Genomic DNA, 23,994 nt, shown 5'->3' with positions numbered 1-23,994 from the left:
CTACCATCCAAAGACCCTGAAAAACAACCTCCCCTATGGACAGTTCCTTAGGGTGAGAAGGAATTGTTCTAAAACCGAAGATTTCAGTATCCATGGCGAAGCCCTCATGAACAAACTGAGAGACAGAGGGTATCCGGAGAAACTCGTCAAACACTCTATGAAGAGGGCGAGGTGGACACCTCGAGAACACCTACTCGAGAAAAGGGTGAAACCACAAACGGATCGGATGGTATGCGTGTCGACATTTGGACCACACACGAACCCAGTCCAGAAAATCATTCGCAACAACTGGCACCTGGTGGAGGAAATTATCCCAGACATAGGCAAGCCTTTGTTTGCATTGAAAAGAAACCGAAGTATTGGACAGCAAATTTCATCAACCAGGGGTGCAAGTAAGAAAGTGACACAAAGCACACTGTTCAATATGGGCCCAGTGAAGGGACACCATAAATGTGGAACTTGTTCAGTTTGTGGCCTGACTATTGAAGGTGATCATTTCACCGATGGAACCAAACACTGGCGCCATATGGATTTCACAAATTGCAAAACGAAATATGCAGTGTACGCCATAACCTGTCCATGTGGGAAAATCTACATAGGGAAGACGACACAAGAAGTACGACAGCGGATAATCCAACACAAATCCCGTATCAACAACAAAGTACTCACTGCACCACTTGTTTCGCATTTCCTGAAAAAAGGTCACACTGTGAATGATCTCAAATGGACTATTTTGGCATGCATAAAGAATGTTCCCGGTTCCGGAGGAGACCCTGACGTAAGATTGGCACAGAAAGAGGCGTACCTCATACTGAAATTCAACACTGCAGTGTCAGGTCTGAACGATTTGAACGAACTTGGCAACCTATGAATTTGTTGTCTGCCCGCTCTGTAAGTCTGCTCAAGCCGCTGCTTCTGAAGTGACCGTTCTGTACCATAGTAGTGAAATTGCGTGATTTACAAATCCCTCATAGAATTTCTATGTGCTGTATACCGTTGTGGCAGTTTTCCCTAAAAAAACTTCAAATCCCACAATGCACCGAGACCATGGGTCGTTTAAATACAAGAAGAGACACGCCCCCCTTTAACAAACAAACAGTCTCTTGGAAGTCATCGTGTGCCGGACCGCTACAGCCAGTATCTAGTGCTGAAAAGTAAGTCACCCGCCAGGAACGCGTATCCCTCTGTTGAACGCTCGTTCATATACCAATTCTAAACGCGCACCACTTTCTTTTTTGACAGCACGCCAGCCCGTGCGGGGGCCGCCGCCTCCCACGCGCCTAATTCGATTTACCTACTACGCTTAAAGGTAGGATTACTTTCTACTACCCTATGCGTTGTAAACACAGTAATTTGATAAAAACAAACACTAAGTCCAAACTCTCCCCAGTCCCCAGATTAACACGGAGAGATTCAACCCAAGGCCGGCACAACGTTCTTGTATAGCGGCGAACCCGCCCACTATCAAGGTACGCTTTGATTCTTTGTCACAACGTGTTTAGAGCACATCTCAAACAGAGGGAGAGTGTATCTAATGTAAATCCAATCTTTTATTCTTCCCGCAGGGAGAGGTTCCCCGTTTCACAAATAAGGTACTTTCTTTGATTTAAAAGTGGATGAGTCCACGCGATCAGCCTATTCTTTGAAAATCCCTTACTTATACAATGTCTTAATTAATTCACAGTGACAACGACCCCCCAGTCCCTGTCCTGAGGAGAACCCGTTGAATGACATTGGGTTCGAAACGCGTCGACGTTTTCACCTCCGAGACACGAAACTATCAGGGCATGCTAGGATTTAACACAAAAAAAACATTTTGGAATTGTTTTACTGTTCCTATGTTTCTCCTAGCCTAAGCACCGGATGTGGTATCTTTTCTATGTGTCTCGTGATGGTTGTAACAAGGAGGTTTACGTTTAGATTATTCCCCTTGTCCATTAGAAATTCAGGATTGGAGCCTCTGTAAAGCGATTAATTTGAGGCCTTTTCACAGTTGTCTTTGTTATTAATGATGACAATTTCTTTGTTTTTTGTAATGTTCTGATCTTTTGTTGAGTTCACAGAATGTGTTGTTTGTAAATTCATGTAATGTTGTGATGTAACTTTTGATGCTAAAAATATTTATGCAAAAACATTTTATAAAAAAATAAGTCAATCAATACAAATGGTTGTCCAACCCAGTGATTCATTACATTAGGGTTGTGTACTTTGACGCTAAACGAATACTGTCCGGTCATTGTTTTGTTGTTCAAATTGCTAGTGGCCTAGGCCGGTCAGTGACAGGGCCCAAGCCTCCCCCCAGTTTCTCCATATTCAGCTTAGCAGCATGATTCCTCAGGATGTGGAGTTAGGACACCGAGGGTTCCCACAGAGATCCACGGAGAGTCTCAAATAGGCCAAGAGACCTACCACAAGAAAAAGCTAAATGGCAAAATGAAGGTGGCTCACACATTGGTGCAACAGGGATAGCACTTAAGTACAGTTGGACACACAACAGTGGTCAAGTATCTTACTGACTTGTTGAATGAGGGCTTAACATACATAAATGTGCCCTATCTGCAGTTTTACCCCTTTTTCGTTTTTTCCTTTGTGATCTATAGGACTCTGTGCACTTAACGCCTGCTAACCAGTCGTAATGTGCTTGTTTCCTCCTTTTTACAAAATTGGTATACTTCTGATTGACATACCTACTTTCCTATCGGGCCCTATTATATGGTACCAAGGTATAACCAGTGCGCAAGTTCAATGTCACAAGTGCACTGCATCACCCAGTGTGCCACCCACTACAGTAACAATGTAAATATTATTGCAGGCCTGCCACCATTAACCTTGACTGTGCAGGTTTTAACTGAAAATTGGACCTGCCAAACAAACCTCTTTTGACCGGTATAAACCCTCCTTTTAAATATTTTTGTCAGATCTATGTAGGCCTTACTGCCCATAACGGCAGGGTGCATGGTATTGTAAAGTAAAAAATGTAAACGTTTAATATTCAACATGTCCTTACAATCAGAATGCCATTGACGCTATTTTACCTGTAGCCGTTTGACTGTAGGAAAACACTGAAATGTAATATTGAATACGAATCCTGTATCTCAGGAATAGGACTAGCTAGAAGAGTAGTTAAACAACAATTTTTTATAGTTGTTAAAAATCCAATTCAATGTTGATGTTAGATTTTTTAAAAATATTATGAAAGTTAACTTTTAAAAACGTACCTATGCCCTGCCTAAAGCCACTGGACGCTAAACCTTCATTTTGTTCTCCCTCTTCGGCTAGCCAGTAATTTGCATTTAAATTGGCATTATCGAAATATGGTGTGAACTTTCTCCCAGGATCAAAACAATAGGCTGACAAGAATGGGCAGAGATGACACATATGAACTTGATGGAATATGCAGAGGAGGCTGTGAGGATCCTCTAAAGTGTCAATTCCTGCTTGAATATCACATACTGCTTGATAGGTCTGGTGGCGATTTTCATATGACAAGTGGGGCACACTTCAAAGAAGTCTCCCCTGTCACAGGCAAATATTAGCGGGCACTTGGATAGGGCCCTTCTTTTGCTCTGCCAGTCCATCAGCCCCACTCACAGTGAGACTTTGCCTGACTTTAAAATGTTCCAGCCTGTGGGTTTACATATAACATTTGGGGAACACTTCAAAAGAGGCAAACAGACTGCCAAAACAGTTTGTGTGTATCCATTATCTGTTTGCTGAAAACTTAGTTTTGATTTTACCAGACTTCTTTCTTTGAGCTGGTAGGGGGTACATGTATTGCCTAATAATTGGATTTTAGTGTTTAATGTGGGAGGCCACCAGGATTACCATAGTACACTCCCCACTCACACCCCCAGCTCTCAGATCCAAAGTTTAGTGTGGCCAAAGACTTCGGCTATCTTGAAAATCCCCAAAGTGGGTAAGGTTAGTCCCGGGAACCTCTACCCCATTGGATAGGGGGTTGCCAGTGGTCATTCCCACACTCTAGCTCGTGCCAGGGGGAAATATGGCACCTTTAGGTATACATTCAGAATACTCCTGGACCTGTGAAAGATCATAAGAGGACTGAACCTGCTGCCTGAAACCCGAGAAGAGTCTAGAAGACTTGACCTGCTCTCCTCCTTGTACCCAGGACAAAGAAGTGGACTACAAGATGCCTTTCTGTGCATTTGCCCAGCTGACCAGTGACAACTGGAACTAGATTGGACCCTCCTGTTGGCCTCTGCTTGCCACCCTGTAAGTCTTTAAGTGCCTCCTCTGAGGTCCTGCAGGGCTTTAGAAGTATACTCTTTTGGTGGACTGGGATTTAAAGAACTAAAGTCAGAAGGTAAAATCTTTGACCAGGATGAACCTGGTTAGTGTATCCGATCCGCACTTCATTGTGATCAGCGTTAAATTGCGCCTAGGTCCTGTTCTACCATGACTATTGACTATCATGAACACTTTCTTCTGCTTGGCATCATGTCTCCGATTTCCCCTTATTGAATTTTTGTCACTTTGATTTTATTTTATTTAAAATTTACTCTATTTTTTTCATTTGTTTTTGGATTATTGTTTTGCATTTCGACTTTTTCAATGTTTTAGCACAACATAGATACTTTGCACATTGCCTCTAAGTTAAGCCTTTCTGCTCTGTGCCATAGCTACCAGAGGGATGACCTCCGCTTAATTTAATGACTTTGATGGTTCTCTCTGACTAGGACTGGTTTTTTGAGGTGGCGACTCACCTCCCCAAACTAATAACACTGTTTCTTACAATATTCTTCACTTAAGGTTCACCTCTCTGCCGTAGTGGCCTACTCTAGAGGGGTCATAAGGAGAAGTTTCTTCAATACTTTGATGATGAAATGATTTATTGAAGGGACGAAAAGAGTGGCTGCACCAAGGTGTGTGCTGACAACACTATGGAACTTAAACCAAGTGCTAACTCAACTTATGAGGTCCCCATTTAAGCTGATGCATAAGGCAGGGCTCAGATGTGTGACACTCAAAACAGCTATTTTGATTGGCATCACATCCTTATGGAGGGTCAGCGAGTTGCCGGCACTCACAACATTAGAACACTCCCTACAGATACACCAGGCCGAGAGGTAATGAGAACAAATTTACAAATCCCGCCAAGCGCCATATCTTATTTTTATGTCACAGAGGGTATACAACTGCAATCCTTCTTCAAAAAACCAAGAACTCAAGATTAAAGAGCCATGCATGTGCTGGATGTAAGAAGGTGGTTATGTATTACTTACAAGAAACAAGTAATCGATTCTTCATCTCATCGCATCAGCAAGCAACGGCTTACCAGTTACGAAAGGAACCCCTGCAAGATGGAAAGTCTGAAAAAGCCAAACATGTAATAAATAAGACGGGAGATGTAATGCTGGGATGAGGACCAGGAGCACACTAAACAAGGAAGAAGGAGATACCCTGTCATTCATATTGAATGTCTCAATAAATGAACACACCTTTATAAAACACTATTGTGTAGACATTCAAGTAAAAAAAAAAAAAAAAAGAGGTGGGACAGTGAGTACTTAGGCACATGTTCACAATGAGGAACAGCACCAACAGTTGGAAGATTACTGCTTCATTGCTGATACACAACATGTGATCCTGATAAGATTCACACTGCAAATCAAAATGCATACTTATCTGTAGAAGCAGTTTGGAGCATAAAGAATTTCGGGAATTACTTCTGACCCTGCCACCTCCGTGGAGTTAGTTTTGCTCTGTTATATTGATTTCTATAGCGCACTAATCAACCAAGTGGGTATTGTGCGCTTGGGCAAGTGTGTAGGTTTGTGTTCCCCACGGTGCTTAAACGAAAAGCCAGGTCATCAGCTTCTAGCTGAACTCAAGAAGTGAGCAAGAGGCTCTGATGTGTTTGCGGGAGGTCTTTCCATGTCTTGGGTGCGATGTAGGAGAATGGGCGACCTCCAGTCTTGCATTTTCGGATGCGAGGAATGTATGCAAGTGTGAGAGTGAGGCAGAGCATTGGTGTCTGGTGGGTTGGTGAAAGTGTATGTGACTGTTCAGGTAAATTAGGAGGTTGTTGAAAACATGTCCAAAGAAGAGATTGAAAGTCTTGGAAGCCACAACAAGGACAGGCGTAGCCAAGGGGAAAAATCTCAAGTTGGTGACCATGCAAAGGGGCTTCCAGAGCAGGCGTCTTAAGAGAAAGAGGACTCCAAAGGCAATTCTGAACCCAACCACTAGATAGAGGAATGATGCACATGTGCATACAGACAATTCTTCAAGCTACAAAACTACTCCTAACCATTTTGTTCCCCCACAAATTGAATTGAAGACCGTACCATAGTCAATGAAGACTTTCTCCTACCCCTACCATAGCATATTGTGCAGTCAAGCTTCTGAAATTGATTATTTGGGTCCATTATTGGTAGATAAAAAGGAATCGATATGTGCCTACCCCGTTTATTACTCAGTCCAAGCAAAAAATGCCCATTACTGAGTCCAAACGATAAATGCTCTCTTACCATTCCTCAGCTTACACAGTGTTGAAGAAATTCTTCAGACCATGAACCTCGTGACACCTTTTTTTGTTGGGCAAGCTGTCTTACAGATCGAAATAACATTTGGCCAGTGGACGAAACTGCATGGTTTGCCATATACTACTCGAGACATCCACCCACACATCTTAAACCAATGATATGACATTGTGTTGGATGTTATGGTAGGCTTGATATGTTAAATACCACCACTTCAAGAGTGACATTTGTTTGAAATATCCATAGCATTTACTTCTGAACCCTGTGGGAAGAAATCAGACAAAAGAAGATGACCCCTTTCCCCCTCAGACAGTTCTTCACTTATTCAGTGTTTCATCTTGACAGTGGGAAAGCCTGTGCACCAGCATTCCGACAGCTGAAGCGGAGCCAGGGCTGGAACTACTGTGGCGTTCTTATTCTCCCTCCAGAAAGGGCCTCCAAATGGAAAGCTTATGGAGTCGTCTTGCTACTTGCCCTATAGAGAAAAAGGAAGACTTTCCTACTAGCAAGAGACTACTACTGTGACCTGATTAACAGAAGGAGAGCTAAGGCCTAGCTGACTAGAAGGACCTGCGTGGGAGGACTCTTTGACGGGCAGAAAGTGCCCAGGAGCTCAACATCAACTCAGACCAGTAGCCAAGTTCAAGCAAGAACCACTCCTAAGTCGAAAGTCTACGCCTACAGCATTGAAAAGATTATGACTGCTTTGTCACGGACCCTTAGCATGATCCTAATGTGCTTTCTATCTGTTGTGTCCTTTAATTTGGAACTGTTTGAATCATCTTCCTAGTAGCGCTTTCTGTTCCACAGATACTACAAGGAGAGTTTGTAGTCACCATTATCCTCCTTAGCCAGTGGCTGCTGGAACCGCCTTGGCTTCCAGTGGTTGCCTGGTCACTTGAAAACCTCTACAGCAGCACACATTTTGAGCATACGAAAAAGAAAAGACACCATCTGGGAAACCTAGCGGCCATTGTCCCACTAGTCTGATAACTGTGCCATTAGATTTGAGAACTCAGAACTTGGACAAGTGTTCACCAGTGATCAGCCATCTTGCGCACAGGACAATGCAAGGAAGGTGCCCGATACCCTCACTGGTTCTCATGGGTCATCATGCTGTTAGACTGGTGGGTTTTTGTTTAGCCTCTTTTATACACTATGGCTGTTACATTTTCTGGGTTTTTATTCGTAATTTTCCTGGGTACCAGAGTCAGCAACATGAAAGCAAAGCTTGGGTACTAGTATCCCATCCTGCATTCCATCACTCAAGCCTCTAATGTTTGAATGGAGACCAAAGCACTGAACTGAGAAGGAGGCCCAAAGCATCTTCAATGGGATACCATTTGCCATTGGGCTCAATGTTAAACTGTGTTCTAGCGCCTAGTGCAAGGGACCTCTATTAACATCAGGGGCATGTTCGAAAGCCAAGAATAAGCTTCTGTTTTTTGGGTGGGATCCAATTTATGAGTGTAGTACAATGTATCTACCTATAATATAGTAGTTTTCTTCTTAAACATTAAGAACTGTCTGGACATTCAAGTAAGTAACTATAAATGTTATTGCCCATTAAACTATGACCGCCCCAGGATACCACGAAAATATCGGACAGCTTTGGAATTAACTGGTTTCTTTTGTGCTGAAAATTCTGAAGTTGATGTGTGGCAGGTCTCCACAGTGGAGCATTGGGATTGACCTTTTGAAATATGTTTTTCAAAGCACTGTTGGGCCATGTCAGTGTACAGCAGTTTATTTAGACTCAGAAATCCATGGAGGGAATTACTAAGACAGCGGACTATTCTTACTGTGCAGGTATCGAGTCATTTTCTATTAATAAGTCTGCTCAATCCAAGAAAGTGTCCCCAAAGGGTTCAACTATTTAGAGATTCTCGTGCATTGTAGCTTGCTTTCATATTTGAATTAGTCTCCTCTAACAGTGCAGTCAGAATGTTCTCGGAACAATACCCTATAATAATATTGTGCTCATTGCCTTGATTTCATGAGCAGGGTTTGCAGCAATTCACATGTGCCTTTTGTCTCTGCTGGCTACACTGAGGAGATACAATGACAATCTTGCTTTGAATTATTAATACTCTAATGTGATGCTCGCTTGATTTCTTTCTATGATTGTAAATTGTTTCCTACAGGCTTTCAGTCACTTTACATTTGAGCGTTCTGCTCACCAGCTCATTGTGGTGGATATACAGGGAGTCGGCGATCTATACACGGATCCACAGATCCACACGGAGAGTGGCACAGACTTTGGAGACGGAAATCTAGGTAAATTGAGCTCTGCCTATAGTATTGCTGTCAAGAACTTTCAGTCATAGGCATTAAGTTTGCTGGCAAAAGCTTTTGAGGCTTTGGGGTTCCTCAGCTCCTTGGATACCAAATAATATTTTTGTAGGAGTATAAATAGCCTAATACACGACAATTGTCCCATAAATGTCAGTCGCCCATGCATTAGTTTCCTGGCTTCAGCTATCAAGGCCTTGCACTTGAAGTAGCAGTGTGTCTTTAATAGCTTAAAAGTATTCTGTGAAGCCACGTGGTTCTTCTATGTGTCTTCTCTGTGTGCATGGCTAGTTCCGATTTTCTCTCTTTCGCACCTCAAGCCACAGGTTTTTAATTTCCAGTGCATGATGATTACCAAAATCTGGGATGAGTTTACATTTTCAATTTGCATCAAAGCAATGCCTCAATAATCAGCTTTCTTGAAAGTGAAGTTTACCTTACATTGCATCATTGTGTAGTATTCGTGGTCTACAAAATCAGAGTCAGCTCTCCACGTCTGACCACCACAATTCCTTTCTCTGCTGCCCGGTGTGTGGTCCGCTTGGTTAGGGTGCAGGTTGTGATCCACTCTGTTAAGATTTGTCCCCAGTATATGAGATCTCATACATGGTGAACCTTTTAAACTGACCCATGTTTCTTATCCTCATTGACACCCAATCAAGAAAATATACACAGTCGTGAAGAAGGATGGAAAGGTGCTTCATGTCCAGGGCTCTACCCTGTGGAACTTCCTCCCATAGCATCTAAGTCTGGTGGAAATTTCCAGAAATTCGTAAGAGGATTAAAGATTCACGACTTTCACACTGCTTATGGGACTGCTGTGAAATACCATTCCTGTGACTTTAAAGCAGTACCTTTGCTTCAGGTTCAATTACACCTCTTGTGATGCCCAAGTCTGACCTTCATCTGTTGCACTTTCTAGACAAACATGACTCAGATTAACCTTTTTTTGTTCTCGTTTAAGACGTCACACGTGCATTTCATTGTAGGATACTCTTGAGATCTTCCAATGACAAGACACTAATCACCTGATGGGCTCTGATATTCTCCCTGGATGTCCCTCCTCTTTGCATCTCGAAGCAGCTGAGGAAGGACATATTGTGCTTTACAAACATTTCAAATAGATACATAAGCAACCGAGAATATAGAACAATTAGATTTCAGATTTGTACTTATGGGTATGTAGTATTTCAGTGTATCTACTACATATTTTTCATGTTGTGGATCTGATGGCTTAAAGATGTGGTGCTGACAGACAGGGTCAAAGAAAACTGATTGAAACACTGCTATGGCTTCCTTTGAAATTTAGGCTTGGAATATACCTATTGTACTTATACTGCTGTGCATATTTTAGGCATCTAGTGGCTTGAATTTAAATTCCCACTTGTTGTTTTCAATTTGTAAAATTATTGTGGGTCAACTCTGGGATGTGTAAGAGTTCAGTACCCGCATGAATCCCTGCTACAGTTCCCTCTTGATGTTAGTCTACAGAGGTGCAGCTCCCATCAGATTATTTCTTTCCGTCTGTGGTATTTGTTCAGACAGCACAGCTCAGCTGGGGCCTCCTGTGAAATTTTGTTTCCAGACATGGAAGAGCTTCTCAAAAAGGACCTCTTCGGTCTCTACTGTTTCACAGAGGGTCAGTGGTATTGCATATACATCCATTTTTTGTCTCTAAGTTCTTTCTGGTTTCCATATCAAGAATGGGATATCTCTCTCAGCCTTTGGGGAATCTTTCAAGCTGTCCATTGGTCACTGGCCCAACCCCATTGGCATATGTGGCATTGCAGAAGCCTGCTACTTTTGGTAGGGCAGTCGTATGATCTTTTTTCTCTGCCCATCCACCTACCAATACTGTCAAATACAAGTTTGAGAGCACATGGTCAGTTTACCCAGAACATTCGTACTTCCTACTCATTCACCCATCAGGACCTCTGCAAAGCTGCTCCAATGTAGAAAAGAGTTGAAGATTCTCCTCTTTAAAGAACACTACATAAGAATGCTGTAACCATCCTCAGCCCGTTTCCTCTTACTTGTTGACTTTATGCATATCTTTGATCATGAAACGTACTCAGCTGCCTTTTGATTAGGTTTGCGCTATTGAAATACCATAGGCAGACATTTATACGTGTATCCTAGTCCTCTTTGACGTGATTTCACCATTCCTCTTGGTTTAGTAAACGTTTCAGTAGTTGTAAATACAGCAGAGACTGGGTGTGTTAATGCACGAAGAAAAGGTATTGCACGACCAACATGTTATTTATTTAAAGTATTTCTGGTTCCTTTGACTCTAAAACTGGTCCATAGCAATATAAAGATGTCTCTTACGATTAATATCTGTCATGCACACATCTCACTAAACCCACTCTTAGTTAAAATTGCCATTAATCAAAACCTAGAAGCATTACATTACGGTCTCTATAGCCATGTTAGCTGTAGTATGCCATATAGTAATGAAATTCAATTGAAATGTTCGTTAAAAAGATACATATACTTTTGAACTCCTACATTAAATTGTGGCCACATGTTCGATATAAATATATATAGGCAATTTATCTGCTTAGGTTTGTGTATATTGCAAAAAATCATTTTTTCAAAAGCTGTCTCTCATGTATTTAAAGCACTCAACCAGTCATTCAGAAAGCTTGTGTGTATTTGAAGGTTAGATGTCTCTAGGTCACATAACCACCACCTTATACATAATGTAGCAATTCGGCCCAGAGGACAATGCACGGTGCTTACGGTGTTCCCAGGTTTATTCCACTAAAGATTTGTTCCATCTCCTTTAGGATATCTGCAGGCCACCAAACACAAAAGTCACCCAGAGCAGAACTACGACTGTGGTCGGGGGCGTACCTTCAGGGGGAGGCTTTGGGGTGTTACACCCCCCTAATGTGTTTTCGGGTAATTAGTTGGGTACCGGTGCTTTCAGTCTGGTATGGTGAGGAGTCTGTCAGATTTTACAAGGAATATTTACTTACACACAGATATAAACACACTCTAGACTGTTTTGAAAGTCTCCAAAAGTGTTGCTTGTTTTGCCAAATATTGTGTTTTCTCTCATCAAGTATCCCCACCATCAGTATTCTTCTCCCTTTCCACTGCCCCTGAAGCCCCTCTCTTGTCTATAATGTACCATAACATTCCATGCCAAACTGATTGTTGGAGAATCTGAATCTCTCACCCCCAATCTTAGTGACCAGGCTACACCCCTGACTGTAGGTTTCCCAGAAACTGCATCTGTACAAACTGTTTGTTATTAAGGGGTTTAAGGTGGCATTTGAAGAGTAAGGTGGTGTTTGAAGAGTATGTGAATTACATTCCTTATGTCTAAGAGTTTCTTTCTAAGACAATAATTAAATTAATTCATTAGTTTACCTTGCCAGCAAATGTTAACATTAAGTTTCCAACTTAACAAACTTTCACCATAAAGTAGTGTGACTGAACTTATCTTTGATGTCCTACCTAGCCTCATGAAGATGAATAAAATACATTTTTGATGTGTTCTTTGAATGTCCCTGCTGACAAAGCCGGAATCTGCAGACTTCCTACACAAACCAGTGCAGCGTTACAGTGTCGTGGCTGACTGCACAGCCGGCATAGTGGCACTGTCCACATGTTTTACATATTTCCCCTTTTAAAAAATACAAACATAATTATGGGATGTTTCCTTATTTGCAATCAATCAATCAATCAGTGGATTTGTAAAGTGCACTACTTACCCGCAAGGGTCTCGAGGCGCTGATGGGGGTGGGGGGGGGGGGGGGGGGGGACGGTCAGGCGCTGCTGCTAGTGGTCGAAGAGCCAGGTCTTGAGCAGTCTCCTGAAGGCCGGGAGGTCTGCAGTCTGTCGAAGGTGGAGGGGGAGGGCGCTCCAGGTCTTGGCGGCCCGGTGGGAGAAGGATCTGCCCCCGGAAGTGGTTCTGTGGATGTGCGGGACGGCGGCCAGGGACAGGTCGGCGGAGCGGCGTTTCCTATTGGGTACGTAAAAGGAGAGTCTATTGTTGAGATAGGCTGGGCCGGTCTTGTGGAGTGCCTTGTGTGCGTGGATCATGTGTTTGAAAGTAATTCTTTTGTCGACGGGGAGCCAGTGCAGGTCTCTCAGGTGTGGGGTGATGTGGTCTCGGCGTGGGACGTCTAGGACCAGGCGTGCGGAGTCGTTCTGGATTCTTTAGAGTATGCTGATGAGTATGGACGGGCCTCCGGCGTAGAGGGCGTTTCCGTAGTCGAGTTGACTGCTGACGAGGGCGTGGGTGACTGTCTTTCGTGTGTCCGCCGGGATCCATCTGTAGATCTTGCGGAGCATACTGAGGGTGCGGAAGCAGGAGGAGGAGACTGCGTTGACTTGGTTGGTCATGCTGAGCTTTGAGTCGAGGATGACTCCTAGGTTGCGTGCGTGGTTGGCAGGTGCCGTGGGGGTTCCCAGTAAAGCTGGCCACCAGGAATCGTCCCAAGCTGAGGGGTTGGGCCAAAGTATGAGGATCTCCGTCTTGTCCGTGTTCAGCTTGAGCCGGCTTGCCTCCATCCAATCGGTGATGGCCTTCATACCCTGGTGAAGGTTGGATTTGGCGGTGAGGGGGTCCTTGGTGAGGGAGAGTATCAGCTGGGTGTTGTCTGCGTAGGGGATTATGTTGAGGTCGTGTAGTCTGGTGATGCGAGCAAGTGGAGCCATGTAGACGTTGAACGGCGTCGGGCTGAGGGATGATCCCTGCAGGACACCACAGATGGTTTTGGTGGTTCCGGATTGGAACTGGGGGAGGCGGACTCTCTGAGTTCTGTCGGAGAGGAAGGAGGTGGTCCAATCCAGGGCCTTGTCTCGGATCCCTGTGTCAGAGGCTTGTGTTTAGTGTGTGGTGGCAGACTGTGTCGAAGGCGGCGGAGAGGTCCAGGAGGATGAGGGCTGCGGTCTCGCCGTTAAAGAGTAGGATTCTGATGTCGTCTGTGGCGGCGATGAGGGCGGTCTCGGTGCTGTGGTTGCTGCGGAAGCCTGACTGGGGGAGTTGTCCAGGATGTTGTTGTCTTCTAAGTAGCGGGTGAGCTGGGTGTTGATGACCTTTCCGAGGACTTTTCGCTGGGAACGGAAGCAGGGAGATGGGCCGGAAGTTCTTGAGATCGCTTGGGTCTGCCTTGGGTTTCTTCAGTAGGGCGTTGATCTTGGCGTGCTTCAGCTCTCAGGGAAGGTCGCGGTCTCGAAGGACAGGTTGATGACGTTACGCAGGTGGGGTGCAATGAGGCTGTCAGCTTTGTTGACGATGTGGTGGGGAAGAGGATCAGACGTGGAGCCTGAGTGGATGGTGCTCATGGTCTTGATTATGTCTTCGATGCTCACGTTGGTTCATGTGGTAAGGAGGTCGTGGTTGGTGGGGTTCGGAGTGTTCGCGTGGCGGGGTCCGTAGGGTTCAACCGGGGGATGAAGCTGTTGTGGATGTCGGTGATCTTGCCGTGGAAGAAGGCAGCGAGGGTGTCGCGCAGGGCTTGCGACGGCGGGATGTTGTTGGTGCAGGAGCTAGGATTGGAGAGTTCTTTCACGATGTTAAAGAGCTCTTTGTTGTTGTGGGCGTTGTTGTCGAGGCGGTCTTTGAACGAGGCTCTTTTGGTGGTCCTGATGAGGTGGTGATGGTTGCGAATGGCGTCATTGTGGGCTGCGTGGTTGCCGGGCGTTCTGTCGTTGAGCCAGATGTTTTCAAGTTTCCAGCAGGTGCGCTTGGAGGCCAGGAGCTCCGGGGTGAACCAGCTGGCTCTCTAGCTGGTGTCTGTCGGTGGGTTGTCTCACTGGGGCTAAGGTGTTGGCGCAGTCTTCCATCCAGAGTCTGAGGGTGTGGGCCCCATCCTCGGGGTCGGTGGGGCTGGTCGGTGGGCTGAGTGCGAGGTGTGTTTCTAGTAGTTCCTTGGTGACTTTGCCCCAGCGTCGGCAGGGGATCTGTAGGGTGCGATGATGTGTGACGGGTTTCTGGAAGGTGAAGTGGACGCAGAGGTGGTCGGTCCAGGTGAGCTTGGAAGCGTGGCTGCAGGCAACGTGTGGTCTGGAGGAGAAGATGGCATTGAGCGTGTGGCCGGTGATGTGGTTCGGGGAGGTGACGATCTGTTTCAGTCCGAGGGTGGTGAGGTTGTCAACCAAGGTGGAGGAGTTACTGTTGTTGTTGTTTTCCAGATAGTAGTTCAGGTCGCCGAGCAGGATGTAGTCGGTGGAGGTCAGTGCGTGCGTGCTGATGAAGTTGGTGATGGAGTTGCAGAATTGGGGACGTGGGCCGGGTGGTCTGTAGACGAGGGTGCCTCTGAGGTGGGTCCAGGGGTCAGTGTGGATCTTGGAAGTGCATGTGTTCGGCGGTGGTGAGGGTGTCGTCGGTGTTTGTGGAGACCTTGATGGTGTTCTTGTGGATGATGGCGGTTCCTCCTCCGACTCCGTTGGTCCGTTCTCTGCGGGAGATCTTGTATCCGTCGGGGATGGCCACTGCGATGTCTGGGGCGGAGGCTTCGTTCATCTAGGTCTCGGTCAGGAAGGCGACGTCTGGTGATGTGGTGGTGAGTAGGTCCCAGAGCTCGACGGCGTACTTGCGTGCGGAGTGGGTGTTGAGCAGGATGCATCGCAGTCGGTTGAGTCCCGTTGCAGTGGGAGCATCGGGGTCGTTGATGCAGGAGAAGTTGCAGTTCCGGCAGGAGAAGGGGCCGTGGGTGTGGTTTGGGGTGGCCTTGTAGCACTTAATGGTCCGTCCGTGGTTGAGAGCGAAGAGGGTTTTGGCGTCATAGCGGTAGCGGGCATCCTGGGTGGTGTGGAGGCCAGGGGATCTGGCGCTGGTCTAGGTCCAGGCGCGGATTGGCGCAGACGGGCTTGCCTTGGGCGCGCCTTTGGTGCGCCAACAGCGCGGTTGCACAGCGGCTGCCATTTAAGTGGAGGTGGGGAGGGAGGATCAGCTGGCAGGCGGGAGGCGGGTTGGCAAGGCAGCGAATGGGCACGGGGGAGTGGGGCCGCAGGGGAGGCAGCGGCGGGAAAACGCACACAGCAGCGGGGGGAAATGTTAGGTAAACGGGCAGGGGGCACAAGTACACAGCAACGGGGGTACAGAATCAAGAAAGGGCAGGGGGCGCAGGCACACAGTGGCAGGGGTACCTGGCACGCAGGCAGCAGCGGTGGAGGACAGCAAACCAAGGTGCAGGGGGCACCAGGAGCACGAGACAGCAGGGCGAGGCGACAGCAGAAGGATGGCACTGACACTGGTGGCGCTGCAGCGGAGGGGGAGCGACCTACCTGGAAGGTCATGGGTCGCAATTAAAATGTCCTTTTTAAGCCTCTCTTGAAAAAAGCAGCAATCCCTTTCTAATTGTAGTTCATAGTTATACTTCTTTCTTTCCTTAGAATCAGCATAATCTTTCACGCTTCCTACTGTCCTATCATGCTTTCTACTACTCTAAGATTCCCTTTTGTTTATGAATGTTTTTTTTTGTCTTGACATATTAACTGTTGGTTTCTATTACTCTTGTATGTTAATTCACTGTATTGCACATTCCTGTCAAACACATCTTTAAGTGAAGTCCAAATGGAAGCAAAATAATTCTAATCCTTAACTGGATGGGTGACATAGAGTTCCGACCCCACCACTTGGACGTGCACACACAAGCACAAACGTGTGTATCAGTGTCTCACCTTTATGATCCCAGTCTCTTTCCTGTATTAATGCCAGATGAACAAATTCCAGAAGGCGGAGGGTGAAATGTGTGGCAACATGGTCCACACTGTTCAAGTACTCTCCCTTCTCCTCCGCCCATGAGGCCCTGTGACTAGATTGCTTTCAGCTTGGTAATGGTATGTATAAACCGGATGTAAAAAACGTGTGCCATGGGGCGTACTAGGTTTGCATTCCTTTTGTTTTTTATTACGCTATAGATTATCTAGTGTGCCATCCATAATGTCAGTGAAATGCCATTATCGGCAAAGGTCATATGGGCATTCTGCATCGTGAACGTCCTCTTAGAGTACATTAGTCTAGAGGCAGGCACGGACATGCTAGAAATGGACTCACAGACACTTAACTCACAACTAAGTGGCAGAGTATAGCATTTGCTTTTATCTCTAGTAGGTCGCCTCTTTTCACAGCATCCCTCCTCTGTCCCAGTGGGGCAAGTTGGGTGTAAGGAAAGAAGCCTTCTATACCATGGTGTCAGCAGGTGATACTGTGGAAATTTAGCCAGTCTTTTTGGGGCAATGTGCACACTGTTGCACTCCTCTCTTGTCAGTTCTAGCTTTTCAGGATTGAGGCAGCATACAGGGTGCTATCAATATCCAGTCTCATTTACTAGTCAGCTAGTGAGAACTACCACTATTTGACACATGTATCATCATTACTATCCCTTCTTCAGACCAGGTAAGAAAGTGGCCTTTGTACCAGTGACTTGCAGTCGCAGAGGTGTAAATAATGGTGAGAGAAAAAAGGAACAACATGAAATAAGGGAACCTCTTGCCCCAACCAGACGCACTGCTAAATGCCACCATTGTGGTGAATGTACCATCTTTATAATCCTTCTTAATCATCCATGTATTCATTTTCAATCATCATTTATATTCCTATTTTAACGTCGTTTCATTTTGTTTCATTTTTCGCATGTGCGTGCCTGGTTGGGGCAAGAGGTTGCCTCATTTCATGTTGTTTATATTGATTCCGGTAGCATTTGGGCATGCCGTCAAACCATTCTGCTCGCATACCTGGATAAAAAGGAAAAACTTAAAAAAAAAACTTTTGAAGATTAGGTGTGCATTCCAGTCCTATTATAGAGAGAAAAAAGGAGAACAGGTTGGGTGAGTTACAGACAGCGAGAAACGGCAAGAAAAGAAGAGAGATAAGAACAGAATAAGAGTTGAGGAAAAGACAGTGAGATGAATATAAAACGATGAGAGAAGAATAAAAAAAGGACATATTAAATACTGACTAAGAGATGAGAGGATTCTGATAAGATTAGGAAAATGCAATTAAAATCAGTTAAAGAAGTAATACATGCAAAACAATTGCTAAAAGAAATGAACGACGAGGTACTGCATGAAGAAATAATGCCTGAAAAAAATTACTCAACGTGGAAGTTGAAAAGTACAAAATTGTGGAAATAAACAGTTTAAATAATGGAAAAGTGTAATAGGAGCGAGAATCAGTTACATTATATTTAGAATGAAAGATAAACAAGAAGATCAGAAAAAAACGGATAGACGAATGGGAAGATGAGTGACATAAGATGGAAAAGATAAGTGTAGAAGAAGATTGAGGAAAAATAATTTAATAAGAGCTGTACTCGGCACTCACTAGGCACATATAACTAGGCCCATGTGGAGTTACAGCCCTGAAGTCAAAAGAAGGAACACATGCTCTGGATTTAGAGGCACAGTATGCTGCCTTCATTGCTGGCGGGAAAGAATGCAGTCTTCTTTTGAACAAGGGCAAGTGAAAAACTGTCATCTTATTTCTTACTATAGAAACACTACAGGAGATATTCAACCTTTTTAATGAGCAATTTTTTGAGCCACAATTGCAGACACTGTAACTGTTCTGGTAAAATTTCCCTAGGAAATCATCATGTTGGAAGCTGTTGTTCTCAGCTGATCATACACAGCATAGACTACATGTGAGATTTCACATCAACCTGTAACAAACACTGAATTTGGGGACCGATGTAGGTAATCCCAGATTACCGATTCTTAAATACCGAATCATACCGATTCGGTATTTAAGAACTGGCAATCGGGATGTAGGTAATTTTACCGAATTAATTACCGAATCGGTATGATTCGGTAATTTACAGAATCTGTAAATTTACCGATTCTGTAAATATACCGAATCGGTAAATTTAAGGCCCCCTACATCTCAATCACCAAATACCGGTTGGTAACGGCCGAAATCGGCTGTTGCCGACCGGTATTTGGTGACCTAGATCTGGCCCTTAGTTCCCAAAATAGCGTTCCTTTCAGATGACTTATTTTGTAGCACATAATCAATGCTAATGGTTGTGAGCACACATGTTCTGTGACGAGCAGTCGTCTTGCTCTTCTAAGTGATTTAAGAAAGTGACACATTCATTCATTCATGATGTTGTACATTTCTGAACGTTGACTTCCTGCCATGCCCACAGTTTGGATGTAGTTGGTACAAATAGTTAGCTTGCTTAGGTTTTGCAGTTGGTTTCAAAATTACGTGTTTTATGTTTTCCTAGCCTAGTATTGATACTGCTCTGGTTGGGCCTGAGTGAGCAGCTAGAAATAAAGTGTTGGCAATGGCCTATGTCGGAGGCACTCAAGTTTGTTCTGAACATGAGGTTAGTATTCTGAATTAAGGCCTCTACAATCTCTTCTGGTTTCATTCTTACTAATGCATAATTTTACTTCATTGTGTCTTAATCTGACATGGCAGTAGAGTAGGATCTCATTCCAGACATCTTCAGCGTTGCATCCTCCTAGATCTTATTGGCTTTTGGTTGTTCTACTTGAACGAGTCGATTATCCGTAGGGTGCTCGCTGTACTGTTGTGAGAGCATCATTGTGGTGTGATCTGTATTTGATCAACCGTAAAAGCAGAAGACTGTGCCAAGCAATGTTAGTTACCTAGTTGCCTGAACTATTTTGTTTATGGAGCATAAATGATTGGTTGCAACTCTGCTTGTTGGGTTCAGACTATGTCATAGCTGATATCCTTGGCTTCTAAGTGTTTATCCTACTCAAACTTCATTTTGAGGATAATGAAAGAATATAGTCCTCTAAGCATTATGAAGTTTACTTCATAATTAGATATAGTTACATTGATTGCAACTATGATCATGTATTGAAAACTTAGATGAGCAACGTGGAAGCTGCACTGATGTAGCTCAAGGGCAGCGAGTCGGGAAATCCCCAAAAAGTCTAGCATAGAAACACTGTGGTCGAATGTGTACAGTAGCTGTATTTCTAAAACTAGGCTCTATAGGTGACTGTGGTCAACACAGTGATTAATGACGAATATATAGAACTATAGATAAGTATCTGTCAACAATGGGGTTGTTTTCCAACAAGGGGTTCCAAGTGACATCACATTAGCAACTAGAGCAAAGTGTGAGCTGTCTGATGTCATTGGAACACAGGGAAACTCCATGTTATTGCCAACTATCCGTAAACAATATATGTTACTGTAAGTGTGGGGTGGGAGCGGACCGGAATAACAGGCGTGGAGGCCGTATGTAGTGGGCTATCTCGTAGCCGGTATTTATTATAGTACAGTGTTCAAAGGGTGAGGTACAAAGGAGAAGAGGGTTCTGGATGCCTGCTGGTTCCGACTCCGAGGTGATGGGTCTTCAAATGGGGATGATCGCGGGTCGTCAGGTGGGTTTGGCTGGTTCGTTGAGGTAGCGGTCGATTCAGCGGCGGGACGGTGGCTCCTCGGAGGGATGTAAAGGAGAGAGAGAAAGTGGCCGTTAGTTCTTCTGGTCAGAACTAAGGTTATGACCTTTGCCTTCACCGGGCGTGAGGGGAGTAAAGCGAGCGTGAGGTAGGGGGGGGGGGGGAGGTACGAGATGGGAAGAGGTAGCACGGATAGGGAGGAGGGTGACTCGGTGCCGGGATGTGCGGGTTAATTATATACAATCGTGATAGTGACAGACACACAGCTATATACACTATTTCACAGTGCGAGGTGTATGGTGAGGGGAGAAGCTACTATACACGTATTCTATTTACAGGCTATATTATTTACACACAGGGGGAACTGGTACTCACTTGGCCCGCCGCAACTCTGTCCTCGAGTTGCGGCCGCTCTCCAGCTTCCTCCTCTGGACTCCACCAGTCCTCCGTCCAGACCTCGTCTCCTGCTTCTGGTTCCTCTCTCTTCTCCCGGGGTTCGTCGCACGCCGTCTCCTGCCACGAGTCTTCCTGCTTGAACGCCCTGTTGTCCGCTCTTCCGGCTTTTCTGTGGTCCGCCTCTGGACAGGGGGAGGGACTTCCGGGGTCACGGGGTAGCACTTCCGGTTTCTCCCTCGTCGGGACTGGTTCCTGTAGGGAAGAAGAAAGGGGTGGAGTCCTGGTTGTTATGGACGCCCGTGAAACGGTGGACTGCCGCCGGGACCGGGAGGGCAGGCTTGGCATCGGCGAGGTAGGGATCGTGGTCCCATCACAGTTACGTATGCCACCTTGAATCCTCTGCATTGATAGAGGAGACATGAGCATCCTTGTTCAGCATTCCCTAATCCCCCTTAAAGTACCAAGTTGCTGCCACCTTCCCCCAGCACCTTCAGGAGAATTGAGTGGGATATTCTACCCTTAACTCCTTCCTCACACAAAACCCCCAGAAGAAAAGAATCACAATTGGTTTCAGTAGGTTCACCACACCATTCAAAACCACTAAATCTCTCCCCCTCCACCCCCTCTGAGAGTGGTAAGGGAGAGAGGTGTGCACACAATACAAAATAAGTCTTGGTCAAGCCAGTAGATTTCACCTTTGTAATTCTGATGCCAAGCTATAGGGTTTGCCAGTGCTTATTTGTAAAATATTGTTGAAAAAGAATAGAACAAAGAATAAAAAATGAGCACAGTTGCATCACACGTATACACATGTACAGGCGGTCTTCTTAGATTGCTTTTTATATGACACAGCCCGTTCCAAGATTTCTGATGACCGTTTTCAAGTGGTAAATATCGAAGATCTGAGCGGGAGCGCAAAAAGAAAAGAAGCAAGTAGCCCGATAGCAGAATGCAGCTGCTGGCCTTTGGAAAATAAAATGTTTCTTTTTTTAATTACAAAAAATAAATACATTTAAAAAAGCAGGGAGTGTTGGGCCGCCCACATGATAACATTGGAAAAATATATTTCAAGTATGTAAAAAATAAAACAATGAAGGAGGGAGGGACGCGGGAGTAAGGCCTAAGTCAAGGGGGAGGCAAAAGATGGGAAAGCCATGCCCTTCCTTTGAGCCCTGAAAGGCAAATGAGAATATATTTCCCTGATGGGAGCAGTGTAAGGATTCCACTCATTCAAAGAAGAAATTCTCCAGGGACAGTACAAACATAACAATATTGAGGAAGGCCAACCAGTAAGGAGCATAGAACTGAGATAGGCAATGAAGATATCCAATCATGAGGAAGGGTCTGAGTTCACTCTATATATTATTGTATTGGAGACAGTAGGTTTTCCACCACAAAGCTATTTGTAGACTAGACCTAAAAGTACATGGCGTCCGCTTCTCTCTGACACCTCACTCTCAGCATTACCCCGGTGTCCCTGCCTGAAGCCGCATTCTCCTTGTTCACGTTGAGAGTGGAGGGCAGGCGCCATGCTTACAGTGACTTTGTGATAGCCGCTTAGCCGTTCGTCAGCGTGGACTGTTTCCTTGTCTACATGGATTTGCAGAGACACCAACCTTTCGCTTACAAATGTTAAACAAAGTTTGTGATAATGGACGTTATGTATGCAAGAGTTGGCTCTTTAACCCCCCCCCCCCCCCCCCCTTTGTGGGCTTCTGTGTTGTGAAGGGAGAAGCACAGTAATACACCTGCAAGCTGTAAAAAACAGGGCGTCAGATAGCTCCTAGCGTAATACTCCATTTACAGTTTCCAAAAATGTGGCTGCTGTGTATTTGTATTACAGTGCAGAGCATTGTTTTTGCATGACCTCAAGCTCCAACATTTCGTCCAAGAATAAAAAAAAAAAACTAAAGCAATTTGTTATTAGATTTAGTAAAAGTAGATGTGAATTATTATATATATTTTTTGCATCATGCCAATACCCACCCATGGTGCCATTGTAAAGGCTACCGCCTATACAACTTTTTCACTTTTTGTTGTGTCAGCATATCCGTTTCATGGGGAAAATATGGTAATTGTGGAAAAACACAAGTATTAAACATGCAAACCTTAAATATATTTGAATAACTCTCCAAATCCTTCAGTTAATACTTTGTGTTAACTTTTGCTACGCACCTATTGAGATAGGTGTTTACTCACCGTCCACACCTAGTTTTGCTTCATTTTACCATTCTTCTGTACAAAGTCTATGGACAATACTCCTCAAGTAATGCTTCATATTTCAGTTGGATTGTTTTCACTTTGGAGCTCAGTTTAAGGATTTATGTGTGCTTTTGGTTGTTGTCAGTCATCCTGTAAGATGAACTTCTGTCTCAGTTAAAACTTTCTTAATAAGGGCTGCAGGACTTCTGTAGTCCCCTCCACTCACATTTCCTTGTATTCTGACAACTCTCTACGTACTTGTGGATGAGAAGTATTCCTATAACATAATGCTCCATCTACTGTCGTTCACAGTACGAAGGGTGTTTTTTGGTTGATGTCCTGTGTTGGGTTTGCACTGAATGTAACACTTTCCATTTGGATCAGAAAGTTCCATTGTAATTTTGTTTCAGATCATTTTTTACTCATGGCTACAAAATTGTTCTGAAGGTTTTTTTACACTTCAAACGGGCTCAAGATCATCGTTCTTGAATAATGATATTAATGTTATGTGAGTTACTGTTGGCCTGTCGCTAGCCTCTCTGATCCGTCTCTACTTTGCATATTCAGTTTGGGGGGATAGTTGGATAATTTGTAGGTTTTGTGGTGGTTATTGCTGAGTCTTTGAATTTAAAAGCACTACCCAACAGGGGAGACCGGAGAGGAATGCTGAATCTGTCCTGAAATCATGCTAATAATGCCATTGTACATTAGGGGACAGTTAATCTTGGAGTACCTCAAGTTTAACCAGTTGTCTTTCAATTAGCGCCTACCAAATTGACAGTATAAGTGAAGCGAGGGAATCGTGAGGTAGTTTGGAGAGATGAGTAAAAATATGTAATGTCTGTCAATTCCAGTTACAAGGCAATACAATTTGAACATTGTGAAAGGAGGTGTAAACTTTCTACATAAGCACAACATATTGTAAACAACCATTTGCAATGCAATAGGTCTCGCATTTACACGAGTTTGAGCTATTGGCATTGTGAATTACAATGCCTTTTACTTATGTTTTAAAAAATAAGGCATAAATAAAAGGCATTTTCATTTGAAATGCCAATAGCTCAAACTCGGTAAATGCGAGACCTATTGCATTGCAAATGCTTGTTGGCTTTGTAATAAATGGAGTAACCTTCCGTGGATTATTATGTACCAGAGAGTTATTGTTTAATTAACTGTGTATTATCAAATTTTCTCCCCTTTACACTTTTATGCTGCTAAAAACATCCATCAGAGTGTGGCTCTAGAAAATGACTAG

At 44.5% G+C, this 23,994-nt stretch overlaps 1 protein-coding gene and 1 long non-coding RNA gene across 7 annotated transcripts in view; both read left to right on the top strand.

Annotated features, from left to right (window-relative positions):
• EEF2K (eukaryotic elongation factor 2 kinase) overlaps nt 1–23,994 on the top strand; it is a 259,662-nt gene that overhangs the window by 152,400 nt on the left and 83,268 nt on the right. For all 6 annotated transcript variants that reach the window (XM_086940768.1, XM_086940769.1, XM_086940770.1 and 3 more), the window contains one exon: nt 8,648–8,780. In XM_086940768.1, coding sequence (XP_086796894.1) covers nt 8,648–8,780 — 133 coding nt within the window. The remainder of the gene's footprint in view (nt 1–8,647; nt 8,781–23,994) is intronic.
• LOC147684890 (uncharacterized) lies at nt 1,089–1,466 on the top strand. The gene is made up of 3 exons (XR_015300747.1): nt 1,089–1,154; nt 1,243–1,309; nt 1,391–1,466. It is a non-coding gene; the product is annotated as an uncharacterized LOC147684890 (long non-coding RNA).

This window comes from Lissotriton vulgaris, chromosome 10 (assembly GCF_964263255.1).
Source record: "Lissotriton vulgaris chromosome 10, aLisVul1.2, whole genome shotgun sequence".
NCBI classification, from domain to species: domain Eukaryota; kingdom Metazoa; phylum Chordata; class Amphibia; order Caudata; family Salamandridae; genus Lissotriton; species Lissotriton vulgaris.
This window is presented reverse-complemented; position numbering and strand designations above follow the sequence as displayed.